Source organism: Melozone crissalis, unplaced genomic scaffold (genome assembly GCF_028551555.1).
Source record: "Melozone crissalis strain CALT ecotype California unplaced genomic scaffold, PUWL_Pcris_2 ptg000018l_1, whole genome shotgun sequence".
Taxonomy (NCBI): domain Eukaryota; kingdom Metazoa; phylum Chordata; class Aves; order Passeriformes; family Passerellidae; genus Melozone; species Melozone crissalis.
In genome coordinates, this window is record NW_026535796.1 from 40,707,253 (window position 1) to 40,726,532 (window position 19,280).

General features: G+C 41.8%; 1 protein-coding gene across 1 annotated transcript in view; it reads right to left on the minus strand.

Moving 5' to 3' along the window:
* The window catches only part of FBLN5 (fibulin 5), a 44,966-nt gene that overhangs the window by 21,967 nt on the left and 3,719 nt on the right, over positions 1–19,280 (minus strand). Inside the window, exons 3-4 of the mRNA XM_054276148.1 lie at positions 18,328–18,379; positions 16,808–17,050 (exon numbers count right to left, since the gene is read on the minus strand). Coding sequence (XP_054132123.1) covers positions 16,808–17,050; positions 18,328–18,379 — 295 coding nt within the window. The remainder of the gene's footprint in view (positions 1–16,807; positions 17,051–18,327; positions 18,380–19,280) is intronic.

Sequence of the window (19,280 nt, forward strand, 5' to 3'; positions counted from 1 at the left end):
TCTAAACACCTGTTTAATTGCATATTTCACTGTCTGAGGACTGGCCATTGATTGCTGAATTAATTTTCTATCTGCATCCCATATGCATTAGGTTATTGGCTGATGGCTAAACAAGATTAAAGTGAGTTTTTTCACACAGAGGGTCAGTCTGGAAATGGATACTAAATAAGTGTGAGGCATGAATGTGTAATTCTGCTCCCTCTGCCTGGTATGAAAATTGCTCAACATGTGTCGCAGGTTCTGCATCTCCTGCCAGCCATCTTAGCCTTTCCTTAGTGAGAGCACTTTACACATTACTCAGAGATGATAAACAACAGCTAAACTGTGAAGGACTTTGCTCTTTGAACACAGTTCTAGTCCTGCTTTTGTGGCTGAGATTTACAGGACAGCCATGCAAAGAAGTGCATAGCAAGGGGACTAAAGGGCCAGCAGCCTCTCCCCTCTCTGCCCACACCTGTGCATGGTTCATACACTTGGCATCACCTGCATGACCACAGATCCTCACTCCCCCCAATTCACAGGGCTCTCTGATCACAGCCCCTTGTGTGGACTATTCCTGGTGTCCCATGGGAGCTTTTGCACAAACGCACAGTCAGTAAGCTGACCCTGGGATCAAAAAAGAAAAAAAAAATAAGAAGACAAGCTACTAATTTCAACCAAGAGCTTTGCTAAAAGATGGAAACTCCATGGGCTGGAACATAACTGTATTCTCTTGATTCATGATTTCCGGCTGCAGATTCTGCACATGCATGACCAGTGCATGTGATTTGGGAATCTCAGCTATTTCCCTGCTGCGCTGATTCTGTGTCAAATAGCTGCAGTATAGCAGAATAAGAGTGACCCAAGTACCCTGCAGAAGTGAGGTAGACACATTGCCATTCCACTGATGACACTGAACCTGCTGAATTAGGAGGTACAAAGAAGTTTTTGCTCAACATGGTTTTATCTTCATCATCAGGAAATATATTTTCAGCTGAATAAATGGAGTGTTATTGTGGTTTCTCAAAATTACCTGTTTTGTATGACCATATGCTACACTGTGATCTGCTGGCACAGTGGTGAGAGGAGCCAGTGAGCTTTTATTAAGAATGCTCCCAGCTGCTGGGAGGTTATCTAAGTAGCACTTTCTACTGCAATGGAAACAAAAAATGTGCAGTCAGAGCCAGGAAATAAGAAAAAAGATTCTTACAATCATCAGTTTGCTGCATGATATGAAATAGTCTCATGCAAGAATCTCAAGAAAAGGCTTATAAAACTTTACAGAAGAGGTGTAGAACTATTAATACTGAATTCTATGGCTGAATTGTATATTTTCTCTGCATTACTATGGGTTAGTTAAAAAAGACCTGAAAGAAAGAATATATCAAAACTATAGGTGTTTAAAGCATTATTTATAAAGCTTTTAAACATGTCGGTCAAATGCTATTGGCTTCTCCTCCGACAAATTTTTTCAAAGACTTCTCTGTTAGGGTACAGAACATGAGAGAACTAAAAGCAGAGAACTGCTATTCCCACTTTTGTTCCCTGGGGAGCTTTGAGAAATCTCAAGCACAAATAGTCCAGCCAGCTGGTTTAGCCAATTGGTGGTCAGTTTACATTTCCTCTAGTAAGTGAACTTCTTGACCGTACATTTTAACTGAGTCATTAAGAGCTCCTTTTCCAAGTGTTTTGGCAGTCTAGAGAGGTCTGGGACTGTGAATAAACCACAATAACTAGTAAAGAAGAGAACAGTCTGACTTTTAATATGGCAGAAGAAATGGATCCAAATGGATCCAGAAATTAAAGACACAGTGAAAACAATGGGATACAAATATCCACCTGCAGGTTATAACAGAAACTTTTATTGGAAGGGCTGCTTCTTCCACTAAAATGCAGCCACTTTGGATGTGCAACATCAAGCATGTTGTGCAAACAACTGAAAAAACAAGTGAGATTCTAGGTGAGCAATATGTACATACCCATAGAGAAAATTCAGTATGAATGCTGCAGTCGCTCTGACAGGATAACTTGAAATCTTCAATACATATGAAAAGAAGACAACAAGGGATCTATGTCATGGGATATCATGATAGAGATCCCTTGTATGGGATTTGTGACTAACTGAGCTGTCACAAAAGCTTCAGCAATAATCAGTAGCATCTCATTCAAGGACTGGATTCAAAACTGCTTGGCTTGAGCACTCAAAGAGGCACCAGCTGGAGGTGGCATGGCTGTAGATTGCCTCATGTCACTTGAAGCTACATGAGTCAAACACACATGTAATGGACACTTTGACTTTCTCCAAGAGGCTAACACCTTATTCCCTTCACATAGCCACTAAACCAGGGAAAAGAGCCTGGCTTGCAGAATGTGTGTCTCAAAGTTCCTATAGTGAAGTATTTTCTCAGTTTTTCAGTGAAATGAATCTTCAGTTTCATGGAGAGAAAATTCAGTCAAGACCATCCAGATGAAGACTTCTGTTTTATGCCAGGATTAATACAGAGGAAGATCTGCCCTTATCTCAATTGATTTGTTGATTGACAGGTGGGGGACAGGACTTCTGCAAATGTTAGGTAACTTTTATTAGAAATTTTCTTTGATGCAGTTTCACATCTTATCCTGCTTGGGAGTTTTGCAAACATCTAAAACCTGGTTATGGTCCTGCTCAAAACTGGCAGTTCTTGGGGCAAAATAAAACACAACTTTCTGCCTCTAAAGGCTCAGCACATCTCCTTTGAGATCTTACTATATCAGAATTTCCCAAATCTAGGAATTTTCTCTCCTAATTTAGGCCCTACAGGTAACTGAAAGGGGCTACTGAGAGAGAGAGAGAGAGGGAGAGAGTGAAAAAGCCCTCTGAGATGAAACACCTCTTTTTCCAGGGATCCATGAACTGAGAGTAAGGAGAGCAGGAAAGCTGCCAGTAGACATCCACATCACACACTAATTGGAACAAAGTAAACCTCCCATATCCACACAGTTTTCATTTATCCAGGACAGTTTGCAACTCGGTTGGCTGGCGGTAGTTTTTGGAACACTGCAAGAAAATGTGGTTCAAGCATTATAAAGCAGTGAATGCCAAGTCTGAGTTAAAGCCAGTTATTTGAGCAGGGCTTATAGGCATTTTCCAATGATCACCACCACTGAAATAAATAAATAGATGGCTTGCTATGTATACACTCAGGGGGGAATGTTGCCCAACATTCATAGCTCTTTGCTATTAAGAGTAATGAGGACACAGCTGTCTGAGTCTGGAAGCCAGTATTTGCAGAGATTTTTCTTCTCGACTGGCTTTATTCCACTACCCATTCTTTGCTTATAAAAGAGCCCAAAACGTCCTAACATTTATACAAGAATTACCTTAGCTTTGTGGCACTTTTGAGATTGTTATAAAACATGCTGACACATGGACAGATTTGAAACTCAGATGAAATATGAAAAAAAATTTTCTCCTCTGATAAGGTCCCCAGCGCCCTTAGTGCCAAGGATAACACTCTCTTTAGTCAATCATGACAGCTTCTGGAGCAGCTGGCAGGAGTTGCTGCCATGGGCAGAGATCTGAAGGTCTCTCTTCTTAAAAAGGACCTCTAGTTCTCACTGCAGACCCTGGGGTTGTGATGTAAATTTTGAGTCACACTTAACTGGTTGGGTCTGCAGAGCCTGCACCCCACTCCATTCAAAGATCTGACAGCACTTTAAGATCAGTGCTAAAACCCATAGTCCATGTGACAAAGAGAGTATTACTTTCATTTTAAGGGAGCCTTCAATATATTAAAGGCTCGAACCAGTATCAGACACAGGCTACTGCACTTCAGGCACTGCAGTTTCAGAGCCATGGCACAAGGCATGTTGAAGCTGGCTTCTCTAAATCATCTGGTCTCAGCCTCCACTCAAACAGGGACAATTCAGTCAGGCTGGTCAGGGCCTTTTCTAGTTGAGGTTTGAATTTCTCCAAGGGTACGACCTTCAGCTACAAAGTTTTTGAACCTCTTTTCCAGTGTTTGAACACCTCACTGTGATAAAATTTCTCCTCATGGCTAATAAGAATTTCCCATGTTGCAATTTTTGTCCATTCCTGTCCACATAATCTCTGAGATGGATCTGGCTTCATCTTCTCTACACACTGACATTAGACAGTGGAAGGCAGCAAGCAGTACAATTCCCTCAGAAGCCTCATGTTCTTAAGGCAGGTTAAGTCCAGTTCTCTCAACCTCTCCTTGTATGACATGTGCTGCCACCCTCTAAGCACCACAGTGGTCCTTTGCTGCATATCTTCAGTGTGACCAGGTCTTTCTTATGCCAGGAAATCAGAATGGTTGGGAGAATTGGGTGCCTGTGAAGGCAGAAATTGACTGCACTTTGAATTCCCCCCTGGAAGTAGTTAAGAGAAAATAATTAAAATGTGAATCTCTGCTGAATTTAGTAGCAACTGTCGAGGTTGGTGAACCATTTCATTGGAGGCTGAACAAACAGAACCAGACTGCACTACTCACACAGACAGACCTGCACACATTTGTCCCCAGACCTCCAAGGTAAGCCAGCCTTCCTTATAGCAGAACTCAGAAATTCCTACAAGCTGACAGGACTGGCCACATGAGCAGTGCCACAGGCAATCCCACCAGCTCTCACATAATCCATGAAAGCTCAGAAAGACATGTTCACATTGAGCATTCCCAAGCAAAACAGTTCATTTTCAAGCAGCCTGGCCTGAAAAAAACCCTATGTTCTCTTTGGGTAATTAAAAAAATTGAAAAGTAAATAAATAAACAAACAGAAGAGACAATGTTCCCAACCAGCAGGAACATTTAATCTCTGTGATTATTCCTGGACAAAACTCCTGCTTTTACTCTCTAGAAGGTACATCGCAGTGAATTTTCCATCATGTGGGCCTGCTGTAGTGGAAAGCTAATTTAAATTTTTTTCTTTATAGTACATTTTTTTATTAACCCTTATTGCCACAAGGTCTCAGGTCATACTGAGTCACACAAGGGAGCAGTTCCATTTTAAAAGGCACAGTCTCCAGGATAGAAGCAGGCCTAGCAAATTCTTAGCATGATTAGCATTCTACAATTCATAGTCTTTCTAATAATCTCCAATCAGATACTGGAGATAGTGCTTAGTTTAGCATTTCATGTCCCTCCCCAGATCAAAGGGAATGAACCATGGATGGATCATGTATTTATGAATCAGTTTCATGTCCCAGTTCTCTAGATGTCAGCTTGTGATTTTTGTGGAGCAGAATATAATAGTATTTTGTATCTTTAGTTGATGAATTTACCAGCTCCAGAATGCATGTGACTTGCTGGGCCATTAATGGATATACTGCAAATTGTCATCCACTCATTATGTTTAGAGGCATTCTCTAGTCTGTATAGGATACACCTATGCCATAGTTCTCTGGACTCAAATCTATATATGAGCCTATTGCCTGAGAAACATGGAGATAAACTTTTTATTTCTTTTCATTAAATTCATGGGCAGTGTTTGAAGTCTTATGTGCAACCCTGTAAAGTTCTTTTATACCACTTTTCATCTATGACTAGTTAAACCCTTGAAAATGTTAACGAGAAAAAATTTTGTCCCAAAATGCAATGTACCACCTGAAAAACACAATACAGGTTTTATTGAACTGTATCTTGAAACAGCACTGATTCTGTGGAGAAAAACACCTCCTTTCTAAAGCTGGCATGCTACAGTCTTTTGGGATGAGTGCCTGAAATCAACTGACAGCTGTCAATGCACAGGCCTGGGCTATTCCATCACAAAGTCAGTCCTGCTTTTAATTAAAATAATTTCAATCTGCTTCTGAAATAAAGCTCCAGATGCAGTGCTTAGTGAATTGCTGGCAATGAGTGTTGTATATATTGCTGCAGTCTACCTCTGAAGAGCAGGAGCCTGATCCAAGGCTGCTCCAGCCTATGCCGGGTTTGGGATTCCCCACAGGGTTTGCAATAGCAGGAAATTAGCAGCATGCTATGGCTTTCAGATCACATCTCCTCTCCCTGGCCTGGTTCCTGCTCCGGGATTAAGGAGTGGCAGTCTGGCAAGCAGACTGTGCTCTGCTCCAAGATTCCTGCTTGGAAAGGGGATGTCAGGCTACCCGTGCAGGCTCTCGCAGCTCTGCATTGCTCAGCCACAGTGACAGTAAATGTTGTTTGCTGGGTGGAGGCTCTAACCCATGCTCTGAGCTTTTCTCTGCAGAGTTAGATAAAGCATGCTGGGACTTTTTTTGTGCCTCTGTACACACTGGAAGCTGGAAATATATCAGAGGACTCAAAAGTACAGCAAACCACACCTGACAGTATTTATTGCACCTCTGACTTGAGTGAGACTCTTGCTAAAAATTGTTCCAGGCAGCTATTAAATGATTCTACTGTTACATTTTGTACTATTCCTCCACTACAACATACCTAGTGTGTTCTTGTATAACCTGATACACTACAGTGCCATAAAGGGCTTTATTATGTTCAGTCTAAAAGTAAATTTCCTTCCTTTCAGCAAATTTTACCCTATTCAGCAATAATCAGTCTTTTGTACCACCCACCATACAAAATTCTACTTCTGTCATTTATAGTTCCAATTACTGTCATTTTACCCTAAGTTTTATAATACACTTTAATAGTTCAATCAAAGTCAGCCTCAGTAATGGCCCCAACTCGCTGCTGCTCTATACTGACATTTCCATAAACTTGTCTACATTTTTCTGGTAGTAAAGTACTTATACCTAATGGCAGTAGGTTGGAGCCATTCTCAACAGAACATTCTGAAGTACTATTTGCTCTCTGTTCTAGAATGAGAAGTCTTAGTAACACTGTCAGAAACTGCCTAGTGCTGCACTGCTCTTGATATCACTGCCTTCTATTTATTATCTTCCACCAGATCATCCTGTGTTAGGTTATCTTTTCACCTACTGCTGGGTTCCAGTCCCTTAATTTCCTGATCACAATTGTAGCTTTCCTAGACTTCTGTGTATTACTGTTTATACAATCTTCCCATTCAGTGTTACCTGCAGATATGTTGGTTGTACCACAAAGCCAATTAATGCCTTTAATCCAACCAGCAATTTACTGACTCACAAGTTAATGCTTCATTTACTTAAAAAAAAAAAGAAAATAAAACCAAGCTCAAAATGTTATGAAAAAGCAGATGTTAAAATTATTTTGTGGAAACAAAACAAACAACACAGTCTCAGACCAAGCAGTAGATTGTGGATTCTTTCAGACCCTGCAAGTTTATGGTGCATTCCTCTCCCTCTCCTCCTAGACTCTCCCTGTTTAGCTGAAGCACTTTTATTTTCAGTATCTGAATGCTTCATGAATACAAGCAGATTTTTTCTCACTGTAGTAGCATGTTACTGACATATGGCTAATACATAGAAAAACCAAGAAAATTTTCCGGATGGACTTATGAGTTTGCATGTTCAGACTTGCAAATGCCCAAGAGAAGACACTGTTCTCACCTCAAATTTCAGTAAATGCTAAAGATATCTTCCTGAAAACCCAGACCCCTCAAGGGTTTCCAGATGATTCCTTGGCTATATTGAGATTCCCCAGAGAAGTAGTGAGTTCGGGAAGCAATACTGAGCAAAGAGGTCTGAGGCAGTACTGTCAGCCCATTACAAAGGCTGCAGACCAGACCAGTGGGCATTTCTACACTAAACTCACATGGAGGATGCAGGTCAGTGAGAGCAGGGGATTTAACCAAGCTTTGGGGACCTGGGCCTGCATTTCAGCTGTCCTGACACCTAAACTGCTGCCTGTGCTCTGCACCATCCTTCTCCTCACACTGCAGTGTGCTCTTATATCACAGAGCACCTGCAACCATGAGATACAGTTGAAAGAAGAAAAGGTTTTGCTGGTGTTAAAAATGAAGATGAATTTCATCACATCTTGTCATCCCCAAGGGGCAGAACATCCCAGAAAAGTGGCAGAATGGTTTAAAAACTGCCCTGAACTGGGCTAGTTGTAACTCACATTTATCTTCTAGCAGCTTTATTTATTTGAAAAATTCTCTCATGTCATTGAAGTAGTAAAATGGGAAGGCAGAGGACTGGCAGATTAAGGGGTCGGAGCATGTTAAACTCCATGCAACATCTTACTCCAGGCAGCTATTTCTGTGTGGCAGCTCTGTCATGGGTCTGGTGTTTTAAGGACAGGACAAAGGAACAGTGCCAGCACATTATCACTTTCTATAGAGTCTGGCAAAACATATGGTCCATTTGGCTGATTTATACTGGCAAAGAAGAGAATTCATATTTTCTATATATTTTGGCTTAACATCTATATTGTGACATATAACCATGGCCAATTTCAGGCTGGAACCAAATGAAAAGAAACAAGACTGACCCAAAACATATAAGGGAGAGGCCAAGAAAAACAGTGACTTTTAAGTCATTGAGAACACTGCCATCTCTAGGCATTGTGGGTGATGCAAATATATGCAAAAACTGACATAGGCCTGAGTAGAGTGCTGGTGCTATGAAGGGCACTGAAATGAATCAGCCTTCCATGTGAGGAGAGACTGTCACATACTGAACTCTGCACATTATACCACAGGAAGGTAGAGAAAGTGTCACTCATAGGAAAATGAGGGAAAAACAAGCCAAAGAGCTGTCAGACTGGGGCAGGGTACTCATAATACCTGTCAGTTTCCCAGCACTGTTAAGTGACTTGATTTTCTTTAAGCCCTGAATGGCCTAGTTGGTGGGACTGTCTTGCATGACAGCTATTCCATAAAGGAAAGCTCATGAAATCTACTCCAGAGCAGACAGAGCTAATCTGTACATAGTGGCCTTAACTGATTTGGCACTGCTGAAATCCCTGGAAGTAAGACATAATAAAGGCAAGGCGGCAACAAAGGCCCACGTATCAAACCAGGGCTGGCAGGGAGTGTAAGGAATCACTCTCAGATTAGTGGCAGGGGTGTGAGCCCTGCCCTGGCAGCACATGCCACAGGATATGGCAGGCTGGGCATGATTACTGCTCCTCTGAATTGAGTCAGATGGAGCCTCCTGCCAGCCCACTCTGGGTGACAACTGAAGTCTGTGTGTTGCTTGGCTCAGAGCCCAGTGAGCAATAACCCCCATTTCAGAGACCAAGCACAACGGAGCCCATTAACCCTGAGTATCTGCTGAACTTCTCCTTGTATACCCTTTCCTTCTGTAGTCTGCAGATCTCAAGGGAGATGAGATTCCTGGGTTCTTGCCACTTTGTATTCCAAAGTATCATACAGTTCCAAGAAAGAGGGAAAATTGAAACACATCATGAGATAGAGAGGTCACAGTCTAGAAAAATTTCAACCTTCCTGTGTCTGGACTGTAGCCTGCACATCTAACAAGACAAGGACACTGTCCCTTCTGTGCTTATGACCCTTCTCTGCACACAAACCCATCATGTTATAACATGACCTGTTCTCGCTCAGCTGTTCCTCAGTATGCTACTGTGCTTCCCTCCTGGCTCACAGCTCAGTAAAAAAGAAACTAGAAAACTTTCAATCACTCCCTAATAGCAGATACACACTTCCACAGACAGAATCAGTTTAACTCAAGGTAAAGTTGAAACCAAATTCAAACACTACTAATTTTTAATCATAAGATGATGATCTGACCACCTGTCTATCTTGACCTTGAAATGTCAAGGAATGCCACAAAATCTAGGAAATCTTTATTGTGGTATCAGTATTTTACAGGAGAAAAATATGGTACCTGTCTGCCTGACCATAAGATACTTAAAGTTAGGTTCAAGACAGCTTAACTTGAACCTAATAAATTCACTACAAGAACTTCTGCTTTAAGAGCTTCACCAAAGTAAAAAGGGACTGTAGTCATGGGTCTAAGTGATTTTGTCCCCAGCTGTTGTCCACCTACCTACCCAGTATGACTGTAGCTCATTCAAGTTCAGTTGTGGCTATACTGTAGTTGTATTTATTCTGCTTTCACTTTTCACATCATCACACATAAATACAGTCAGTGAGTGGTGCTTGAAGGGCACTGACATGCAGAATGATGGGCTTGCTCCTACTGTTACCCCTTTGGATACCCAGGAGCCTGCTAGTTTTCATTCCAGTGAAGAGTGCCCGTTTGCTTAGTTACATGCCAGCATTATTGGCTTTCATGTTATATTTCTTGGTTTGATTCTACTCATTCCTTTGTTAGTAGTAGAAGTTTCATGAATAAATGAAGCACTTGCCTGTGCTTTAACCACCAGACTGTGTTCCTCCCACACTGCACTTAGGGAGGAATGAAAGCAGGAGCAAGCCAAGCCACAGAAGGTTCAGTTTACCATGCTACAGATCGATATGTACAGCAGCTTTTTCTATCAAGCTGACTCCTCTACTACAAATGGATTTACTTCAGTGAAAAACAGCATTTTGACCCTCATTCCCCATGGTAAGCTGGACAGGATACCTTTACTGATGGTCATATTTCTGTAGGACTCTACTGATGGACCCTACTGTAGTGGCTGGATGAGTCTCGCCTTTCCTCAGCCCCTGCCCATTCTCTGTGCTGGTGCTATGGTTTCCTGAAGGAGGAAGGAGCTCTGACTGCTTTCAGATGTACCTTTTAACCTGTGATTATTTTATAGTTAACTCCTGATTACCTTTATGAGGATTGTTGGGATTGTGAATAGATCAGGCCATCAGATCAGAAGCACAGAAGTTGGATCTAAAAGATTTATAGTTATGTTTGTCTGGAGCTGTATAATGTGGGTTTATCCAATGGGACAGGATTATGTGAAGTTTATCTGTACTCCAGGATGTGAATGATTCTTCTTTCATTACTCTCCTGACATATGGTCTTGAACCTTAATGTATATGGCTTTTATTTTATCTGGCTTGTCTAGTCTGATTACATTAAATAATCAAGGGGAAACCATCTTGAGTTGTGCTAAAACATGAAACAAATACAGCATAAGTAGAAGATTGAAAAACTCCAGGATCAAATGGCTGCTGAAAGGTTTTGTAGCTCAGATATTCCTTGAAGCAAATTGGAGATACAGGTAAAGGGCTTGGAATTCCCCTCTTCTCTGATCTATGCAGAGACACAGACAAAAGTGCCACTGAATTCCAGCCAGGTTAGTGCACTGGTGTTGTGGCTTAGGGATGGGAATTTCTAATTTAGTATTGCCACTAAAAAACTACAAGCTGCTCTCCCTCCCCCTCTCCTACTGGAGGCACAAAAGGCATCACAGGTTGAGATAAGAACAATACACTGGAAAGAGCAGTGAGATAAGAAAATGAACAATAACAGCAACAATATTAATGACAAAAGTGTACAGAAGAGAGTGATTCACACACAAAAATGCTCATTGCAGCCTGGACAATAAACAACCCTGTATGAATTTTTTCAGCTGGAAGGAATCCCTTCTTCCTGGAAGACACAGTCCCTTTGCCTGCCCCCAGCAGTGACATGAGGGGGTACAGAATAACCTCTGGGTCCTGGCCATGCCCCCTCTGGCTACTGCAAAAAATGAACCCTGTCCTGGCTGGAACCAGGACAACTGGGGAAATAACTGAGTGCCACATGTCTCGCCTTGAGCTTCACTGCTATAGAATTATTAAACTGGACCTTTCTGTCTGTTTATCTTTACATGATACTTCCCTGGAAGTCACCTCCACACCCATCATCCCCTTGTGAAATTAATCTTAGTGTCATCCTGAAGATGAATATTATTTCACTTTAGCCCCAAAATATCCAGTAAAAAATCACAGAATCACGGAATCATTTGGGCTGGAAAGGATCTCTGAGACCATTGAATCCAACCTTTGACTATGTTGTCCCCTAGACCACGGTACTGAGTGCCATGTCCAGGTGTTCTTGAACACTTCCAGGGGTAGTGACTCCAGGAATGTCATGCTTTATGGCAAAGCCAGGAACTGAACACAAACTCCTCCAGCCCAAGCCTTAGCCACCAGCTATAAACTCCTGAGATGCTTGAGAGGAAACCTTCCCATTGCTATGGCAGTGTGAGGTCTCAATTCACATTTCCTCCTACAAGCCCATCAGAAAACCATACTACAAGTAAAAGCTACACATCATGCCCTTAGTTTAATCAGGAACTGTCAACAATTGCCTATACTTTCAGAAGTCTGAGCTCAGCCTCTCACAGAATCTGTTCTCATGTAATCTTTCCTTCTTTCTCTGGTTAATTTGGACATGATGGCAGTAATTCCCTAACAGGGATCATGCATAACCTTCAGGAACTGGCCCTCTGGAGCAGCAAAAGAGATTGTCTCACAGACCAAGAGGAAGAGGGAAAGACACAGAACTGAACCAAATAGGGTTAAAACAGTGGGAGTGGATTCCATTGTTATTTACTTTATACAAACCCTAGTAAGGGATAATCTCCTTGCTGCATTTCCCTACTTTTCTTCCTCCTTTTTCTATATGCACAGAGAGGTGACTAGGAAAGTCATTAGGAGGAGGCAGCCTAGCTTGATGGCTAAGCCATTGGATAAGGAACTCTGGGCACGATCCCAGCACAGCCATGAGCCTGATGCAAGACCTGGGCACCTCCTTTCAGTTCTCTGTCTTTTAATTTCCCTTCCCTTTCCCCACACAGGAACATCTGGTTCCTTCATTTTGCTTGAAAACTCATCTAGACATAGGCTGCTCTTAATGAGGTTGGGCACAAGGCAGGGCAGTACAACTGCAGGCTTGGATGTGGGGTTTAGGTACGTTTGCAATATAAAGATAATGATCTAAAACCCATCTGTGCAAAGGTAATCTTTTGAAGGAAGGAGTTTCACTCCACAAATGTAGGACTGGGGACCCATAGGTGGGGAATATAGGAGATCCTGCCAATTTCTGAGAAACAAGGAAAGCTGAAGCAATGACTACTGCACAAATGGGGCACGAAAAACAATTCTCTCTTGTACTTGGGGACAGCATCCTTCCATTTCCTTCTTCCTTTTACCTTTCGCTTTAAAAATAACAATTATGTTTTGTTGGGTTTGTTTTTTTTTAATTACCTCCTCTGCCCTCCTCCCTTCTCTGTGTATCTAGGTCATACTCATCTGACCTTATGCTCGTACTTTTCCTAGCATTTGCCTCTCTATCTTTGAGATCTGCTTTCTCTGAACTCTCTATTCAACCCTCTCCAACCCCATCATCTCCTCACATTGTGAGTTTGCATTAATTGGAGAGAAAGCAATAATAAGAGCCCACCCAGTACAGTTCTTTTCACAATGCCCAGAAGGATCTGTGTTTGAGGCATGTTTTGAAGATCATTGTAAATCAGGAAACAGCAAGGTGGAGTGAAAGGAAACTGGAAAGAGCTCTCAGCTTACAAATGTATAAAGCAAGAACACAGGCCCTCACTCCAGTAATTTGGAGCCAACAGTTACTAGACCAAGTTCCTTGTGCAAAAAGTCATTATTATGACTAACCCATTCTGTATTTATAGAGAAGTAATGTTAGAAGACAAACAGTCCAAACAGTGCTCTTGCACGAGATGTTCTTTGCTTTTTTCTGTATGTGATCTTTTATTCCAACATTAATTGTGGTTATAAATCATTCCCAACCTGCTTTGGAATGATTTACAAAAACTCTGTGCTGTTGAAAACACTGACCACTTACATATACAAAATATAAAGCACTCAGCAGCTCCAGGGGTGAAAATTACCACGTATTAGGAATCAAACACACGGAAGACTTAACAAGTAATTATCATTAAAACATTTCTCTGTCTGCTACCACAAATGGCTACAGGTACTTCTGCAGAACACAGAAGACACTGGATGGCAAAGCTATCGTGGACAGGTGTCTTTGAGAGGCACTTGAGCCAGGAAAAGTTTTGTTTTTATAAAGGACAACATCTGGAGGTGAAAGAATCTTGGCAAGACTGAGTGGTGGCCAGGATAGGGAAGGATTGTGGACACTTAACCACTGTCTGTGACCATCCAGGCCAGAAAGGATGAGGCCAAAAAGCTTGAAAGGGAGAAGAATGGATAATATCTCTTTTTTTGCTGCATGGAAACATATCAGCCCCACGAGGGGGAATGTTATGTGAACAGCCAGGGGTGCACATTCCCTTGAGAGCCAAGGAATGTGGGGCCTTGGCAGGCAGGCCAGGTGCCAGACTGGGACAGAGCAACCTTCTTGCAGCCTCCCTACATTTTGTGGAGTGGTAGGAAAAAAATAAAAATAGAAAGAGCTTGTTAAAACTCACACAACTTTCAGATCAAATTTTTGTCCTGTTTCACTTTGGGAGTCTCTTGAACAACCTCAGTGCTTCAAAGCTGAGGCTGTAAATCTCCCAGTCTCCCAGAAAATGCTCCTGTATTTAATAAGCTGTTTTGACTGACATTCAAAGTGAAAGTAAACATTTCTGTTGTCCTAGCAGTAGAAAATGTGACCCTGATCTGTAACCCTGTATCTGACCAGACAAAAATGTGTACTCTGTTAAAATCTGCAAATTGCCCAGACACATTGGCACAAGAATAGCTCTGGTTCCCCTGCAGTCAATAGCAGAAAATCTCATTATCTCTAATGGAAATACCTTTGACTAATTTTATTTGGAAAGAAGGTGCTAGACGGTGGTGTCTGAACACCAGCTTAACAAACCTGTTACATAGTGGCCCAGCTACTGGTCAAAATTACTTCTAGTTCATGATTTTCAACCATTCCACCACACAATTAGCCCTTGGAGTGCTTTGTATCCTAAGAACATGCTGAATATGGACAAGGAGGTAAGCAGAGAGCAGCTGAAATACCATTAACATGAGTGATGCTTATAATTGGCTTATGGATGCCATGATCCTGTGGGTCAGACTTTCTTGAATGACCTGGTAAAATTTAGGTTGCTCCTGAGGACCCTGTCAAGGTTCCCTGATGTCTTGCCTCTAAGAACTTCAAGCAAGGCACTACACATAACCTTCTTAACTGCTCCAGGAACCTTGGAAACAGAGGATCAGGCCTTTCTACCAGCACCACAGTGAGACCTGGACCCAATTACTTCCTTTGGTGACCATTCTTTCCATCCTGGGGCACAGGGATACAAAACACACACAGATACAACAATAGATACTGCATCAAAATAGTGAATATTTCCAGAGAATTTCACTAAATAAAAAATGAAATCTAATCCAGCATGGACCCCTGACATGTCTCATTTTCTTTTAGTTCTGTTTTTCTTCCTTTGTCACATCATCTACCCAAACTCAAATCTGATGTAGACTTACAAAAACTGCTCCCACTTGCTGTGGTGCTCAAATGGCAGCCTGTCCTTTCCCATGCATTCTCATTAATGTCTCTCATCACCAAACTTTCTTTACAATTAAATCCCAAATATTTGAAAGTTAAAATGACTGAAGTGAGCAGTCTTGACTGAAAAAAGTGTAAGTTCTCTCATTTCTGCTAGCATAAATAGGAACATATGTGCCCTTTGGAAGCTGGAAAGTTCACTGTAAAAGTTCCCTAAATCTTCCTGTTTTGATTATTCTGGTTTGCATGGAGCAGACCAGACAGTATCATTCAGAGGTTTCATTTCCACTTTCATTTCAGCATTTCTTTTCTACTAACTACCCCATTTCCTGAATCATCTAAAGCAAACTGAGCAAAATGAAAACCTTCCTGGAAATCTACAAATCAGTAGATAAAAGAACAGGTTGATCAATTTGCTAAGATGAAATGGACTAGAAGCTGTTTTCAAAGAATCAGATAGCAAAAATGCTTATTTTTACAGCAAACTTCAGTGATCCCATGATTTAAGAACTCTTCAAAAAACCCAAGGTTTATGACTTTCCTTTTTTTTTTGTTTTTTTTTTTTTTAGTTTTATTTTTCCAGTCAGTGTTACTGTGAGTGCTGGTGAGAAAATATGTCTTTCCCACCTTGGAAAGGACAATGATTCAAATACAAAAAATATGTCCCAAATGTTAGCTGAATTTAACTCTAGACTTTTAAAGCTCCTATGAAGCTCTTGTGGTCTCCTCAGTAGGGAAACAAAGAAAGGACATCATCTGCAACCAAGTCCTGCCAGAAATTTCAGACAATAGGGCAACATAAGTCCAAAAGACAAGTCAGTTTTAGGTCTTGTGTTTTTCTGTTGTAGTTTTGAAGTAAGTGCTGTTCCTCAGTCTAAAGAGAGGCTGTGAAAGCTCATGGCTTCTCTGGTTTAGTATTTTTCTTGTCAAAGACCAGCTCACATACAGCCAAGAGATGAATGAAGTTTCCCCAGGCTCCACCTAACACTTCAAATGAAGGGCCACCTTCTCTCTCATGGACAGAATCATCAGCATTAAAGGCATGCTTTTGATGCACTGACAAATCACCTGCCATCAGATGGCTGTTTATCTCATAGAAACATTACATTTTTCATGAAAATGGCTTTTCTGCTTAAATAATAGGACTGAGTCGTATCTTAGTGTGGAGGGATAGAATGTAAGAAAATATAGTGCAGAAGGTAATCTCACACCTGAGGAGCTGCAGTTGTGCTAATCACCAAAGATTAGGAACAGGCCTGCCCTTAATAGGCCACAGCTGTGTCCAATAAGAAGAAGAGTGCTACAAAAGAGTGGGTTAGCTGGGTGAGAGGAGACATGGAGTTTGTTGGATGTGCTCTGAAGAGAGATGGAGTCGGTGCTGTGAAGAGCTGCACTTGAGAAATTGCTGAGAAGGTATGGAACTTTTGAAGTAAGACGGCAACATCTTAGTTTGCATGGAATAATTATATGAAGCATACAGCCTATATCCTTAAAAAAAAATTTGACTTCAAAATACTGGGCTTGACTGCTGCATTAACTGAAGGACAGCTGCAGGACAATTGTTTCTGCAATGTCAGACAGGCTTTAACATAAATGCAAATTAGAAGAAGGATTTGTAGTGCTTACCAGCACACTGGTTGTTTTCATCCAGCTGGAAGCCGAAGCGGCAGATGAGGGGCCGGGTGGCCGTGGGGTAGTTGGGGACGGGGCCGGGGGCCGGGGGTGGTGGGTACACGTTGGAGTAGGGGCTCAGGTAGGGCGAGCGGTACACGGGGTTTGTGCGGGGCACGCACAGATAGCCCCCGTTCTGGTTCACACACACCATGTCTCCCCTGCAGGCCTCGGGAATGGTCCGGCATTCATCAATGTCTGCAAGGAAATTGCAAAGGTTTAAGAAGTGACTGCTCCTTAATGGGACTGGTCAAAAAATAGTTCATGTGTTTTTTGCATAACATTGCAAAAAAAAGTTATATTCTCCATTAAATGGCTAACCCTTTCTTGTGGAGCCTCACTTTGAAGTTAGATTGCACTAAAACAGAAAACATCTTTTATATTCAACATATCCTGTGACCTACTCCTGTTATTAGAGTAGTAAAACTACTCTAGAGTACTCATACTATATCCTCTAATACTATGAGTACTATATCCTCTAATACTATGAGTATTAGAGAATATTATATTTATTATCCCTCTATCCTCTAATACTATGAGCACTCTAGAGTACTCATACTATTAGAGGATAGATGGAGAGGACAAGGCCTGCTTTGCTCTTCCGTAGAAGTTTGGTTTAAACACTGATTTACACATGGCTGCAGCATGCTACTGCCTGTTCCTGCTGGAGGGTCTGTCCAAACCACAACATGCAGATCAGGATTTCAGAAACTGATGGTTTGGTCTGCCCAGCTGTGAAATTTGGATCCTGCTTTGGAAGTCTCAGTTCCCTCCCTCCGAGTTAGGGATGCTCGGATCTGGGGACACAGTTCAGGCCTCTTGCTTTGACTGAAATTGTGGCTGAATTAAATTTAGAAAGATATAACTGCTTTAGCCAAATGGAGCATTCCCCTGGATTTTGGGTCACAGAAACAGTAGGCTATGGCAGAACAAACAATCTGCTGCAGGTTTTTCCTTTTCTGTTTGGGTGACTTTATGGCATGTATAAGATGCTGCCCCGGAGACTGATTGACAAAAAGATGCTACTGGACAAAGTGCAGATTTCCTTACAGTACCTCAGCTCAGTTTACTTGAAGTTTCAATTTCTGAGAATGGAAGACTTTATTTGAGCCTGCTGGTGGAGACAGGCAACAAAGACAATAAATCCTGAGTTTGAAGGAGAAAGTGAAGGAGGGTGAACAGCCCTTGTCCTTTGGCAGCTACACTGAACTCCTATCAAAATGCATCATTGTTGTTTGAGTAGCCCTGACAGCCTGTTAGTATCTCAACAATTTCAAAGATCAGTGCTATGAATGACACATACACACATATTTATATATACACATATTTGTTGTATATACATGTATACAAACACACATTTATCACACAGTAAGAAATTTTCATCTAAAACATAGTAGGAGCACCACAATGTTAACTCAATAAATTCAGGATTTCTGAACCCAAATTTAAATATATTGATTTAATCAAAGTCCTACCTAAGCATTGCCCAGAGGCACGGTCCAGGTCAAACCCATTAGTGCATTGCTGCTAAAATGAGAGAAAAAAGGACACTCAGTGATGGTGAATGAGAGATTTGCAGAGTCAAATGCTCATCTGGGTTATTATGATTAGTACAATTGTTCAGCAGGGTACAGTACATCAAAATAAAGCTCCTTCCCCAGAGGACAGTCAGCAAGCCATGACCCTGAGGCCTCAGCACAGGTTCCAGTCCCTTAGCTCAGGAGTGGCACCCTCAGGGGATGGCAGCGTCAGGCTGTTCCTCTGCCCAGGGGCCACCAATGAGTTATGAGTACAGGGGTACAATGTGTTATGAGTTGTTAGCACAGAATTACAGTCTTCTAATTTGGGGTTTTGGTTTTGCCAGAACAGGGGGGTTCATCTCGAAGGTCCTTGTTACATCTCCCACAGGCTCTGAAGCTCCCCTGACAGCCCATTCAGCACACAACACATCAGGCACTGACTGATCCAGAGCCACAGTTGAAGCATAACAAGCTTAAAAATATAAGGCTCTTCTTTTCCACCAAACCTTGTAGTTTTCAGAGGATAAATCTTTATACAACATGTCATAGGCATTCAAGGCTACTGGGAGCCTTGTTCCTTCCTATTCTGCTGGTCATGATCAAGGCTGCAGCCTTGAGTCTTCAATACCTCCTCAGTGACCTCAGCATCTCTAAATTGGTGACAGTCCTGGTGATAAAGGTTTCAAAGTCTGTTAAAATGATTTTCTGCTCTTCCTAGTTTTTGACTGAGCCTCCAGCTATTTAGCAAGGGGCAAAGCAATTGACACAAGCATAGGATCTTCCAGTAAATGGGTTGTACTAGGCAATGTAAGCAAGAGATATCCAGGAAACAGGAACCACTGAAGCCACCAGAGGGCAGAGGGATGGAGTGTGCTCAAGATCCTTCCTTTTTTGTCATATCTTAATGA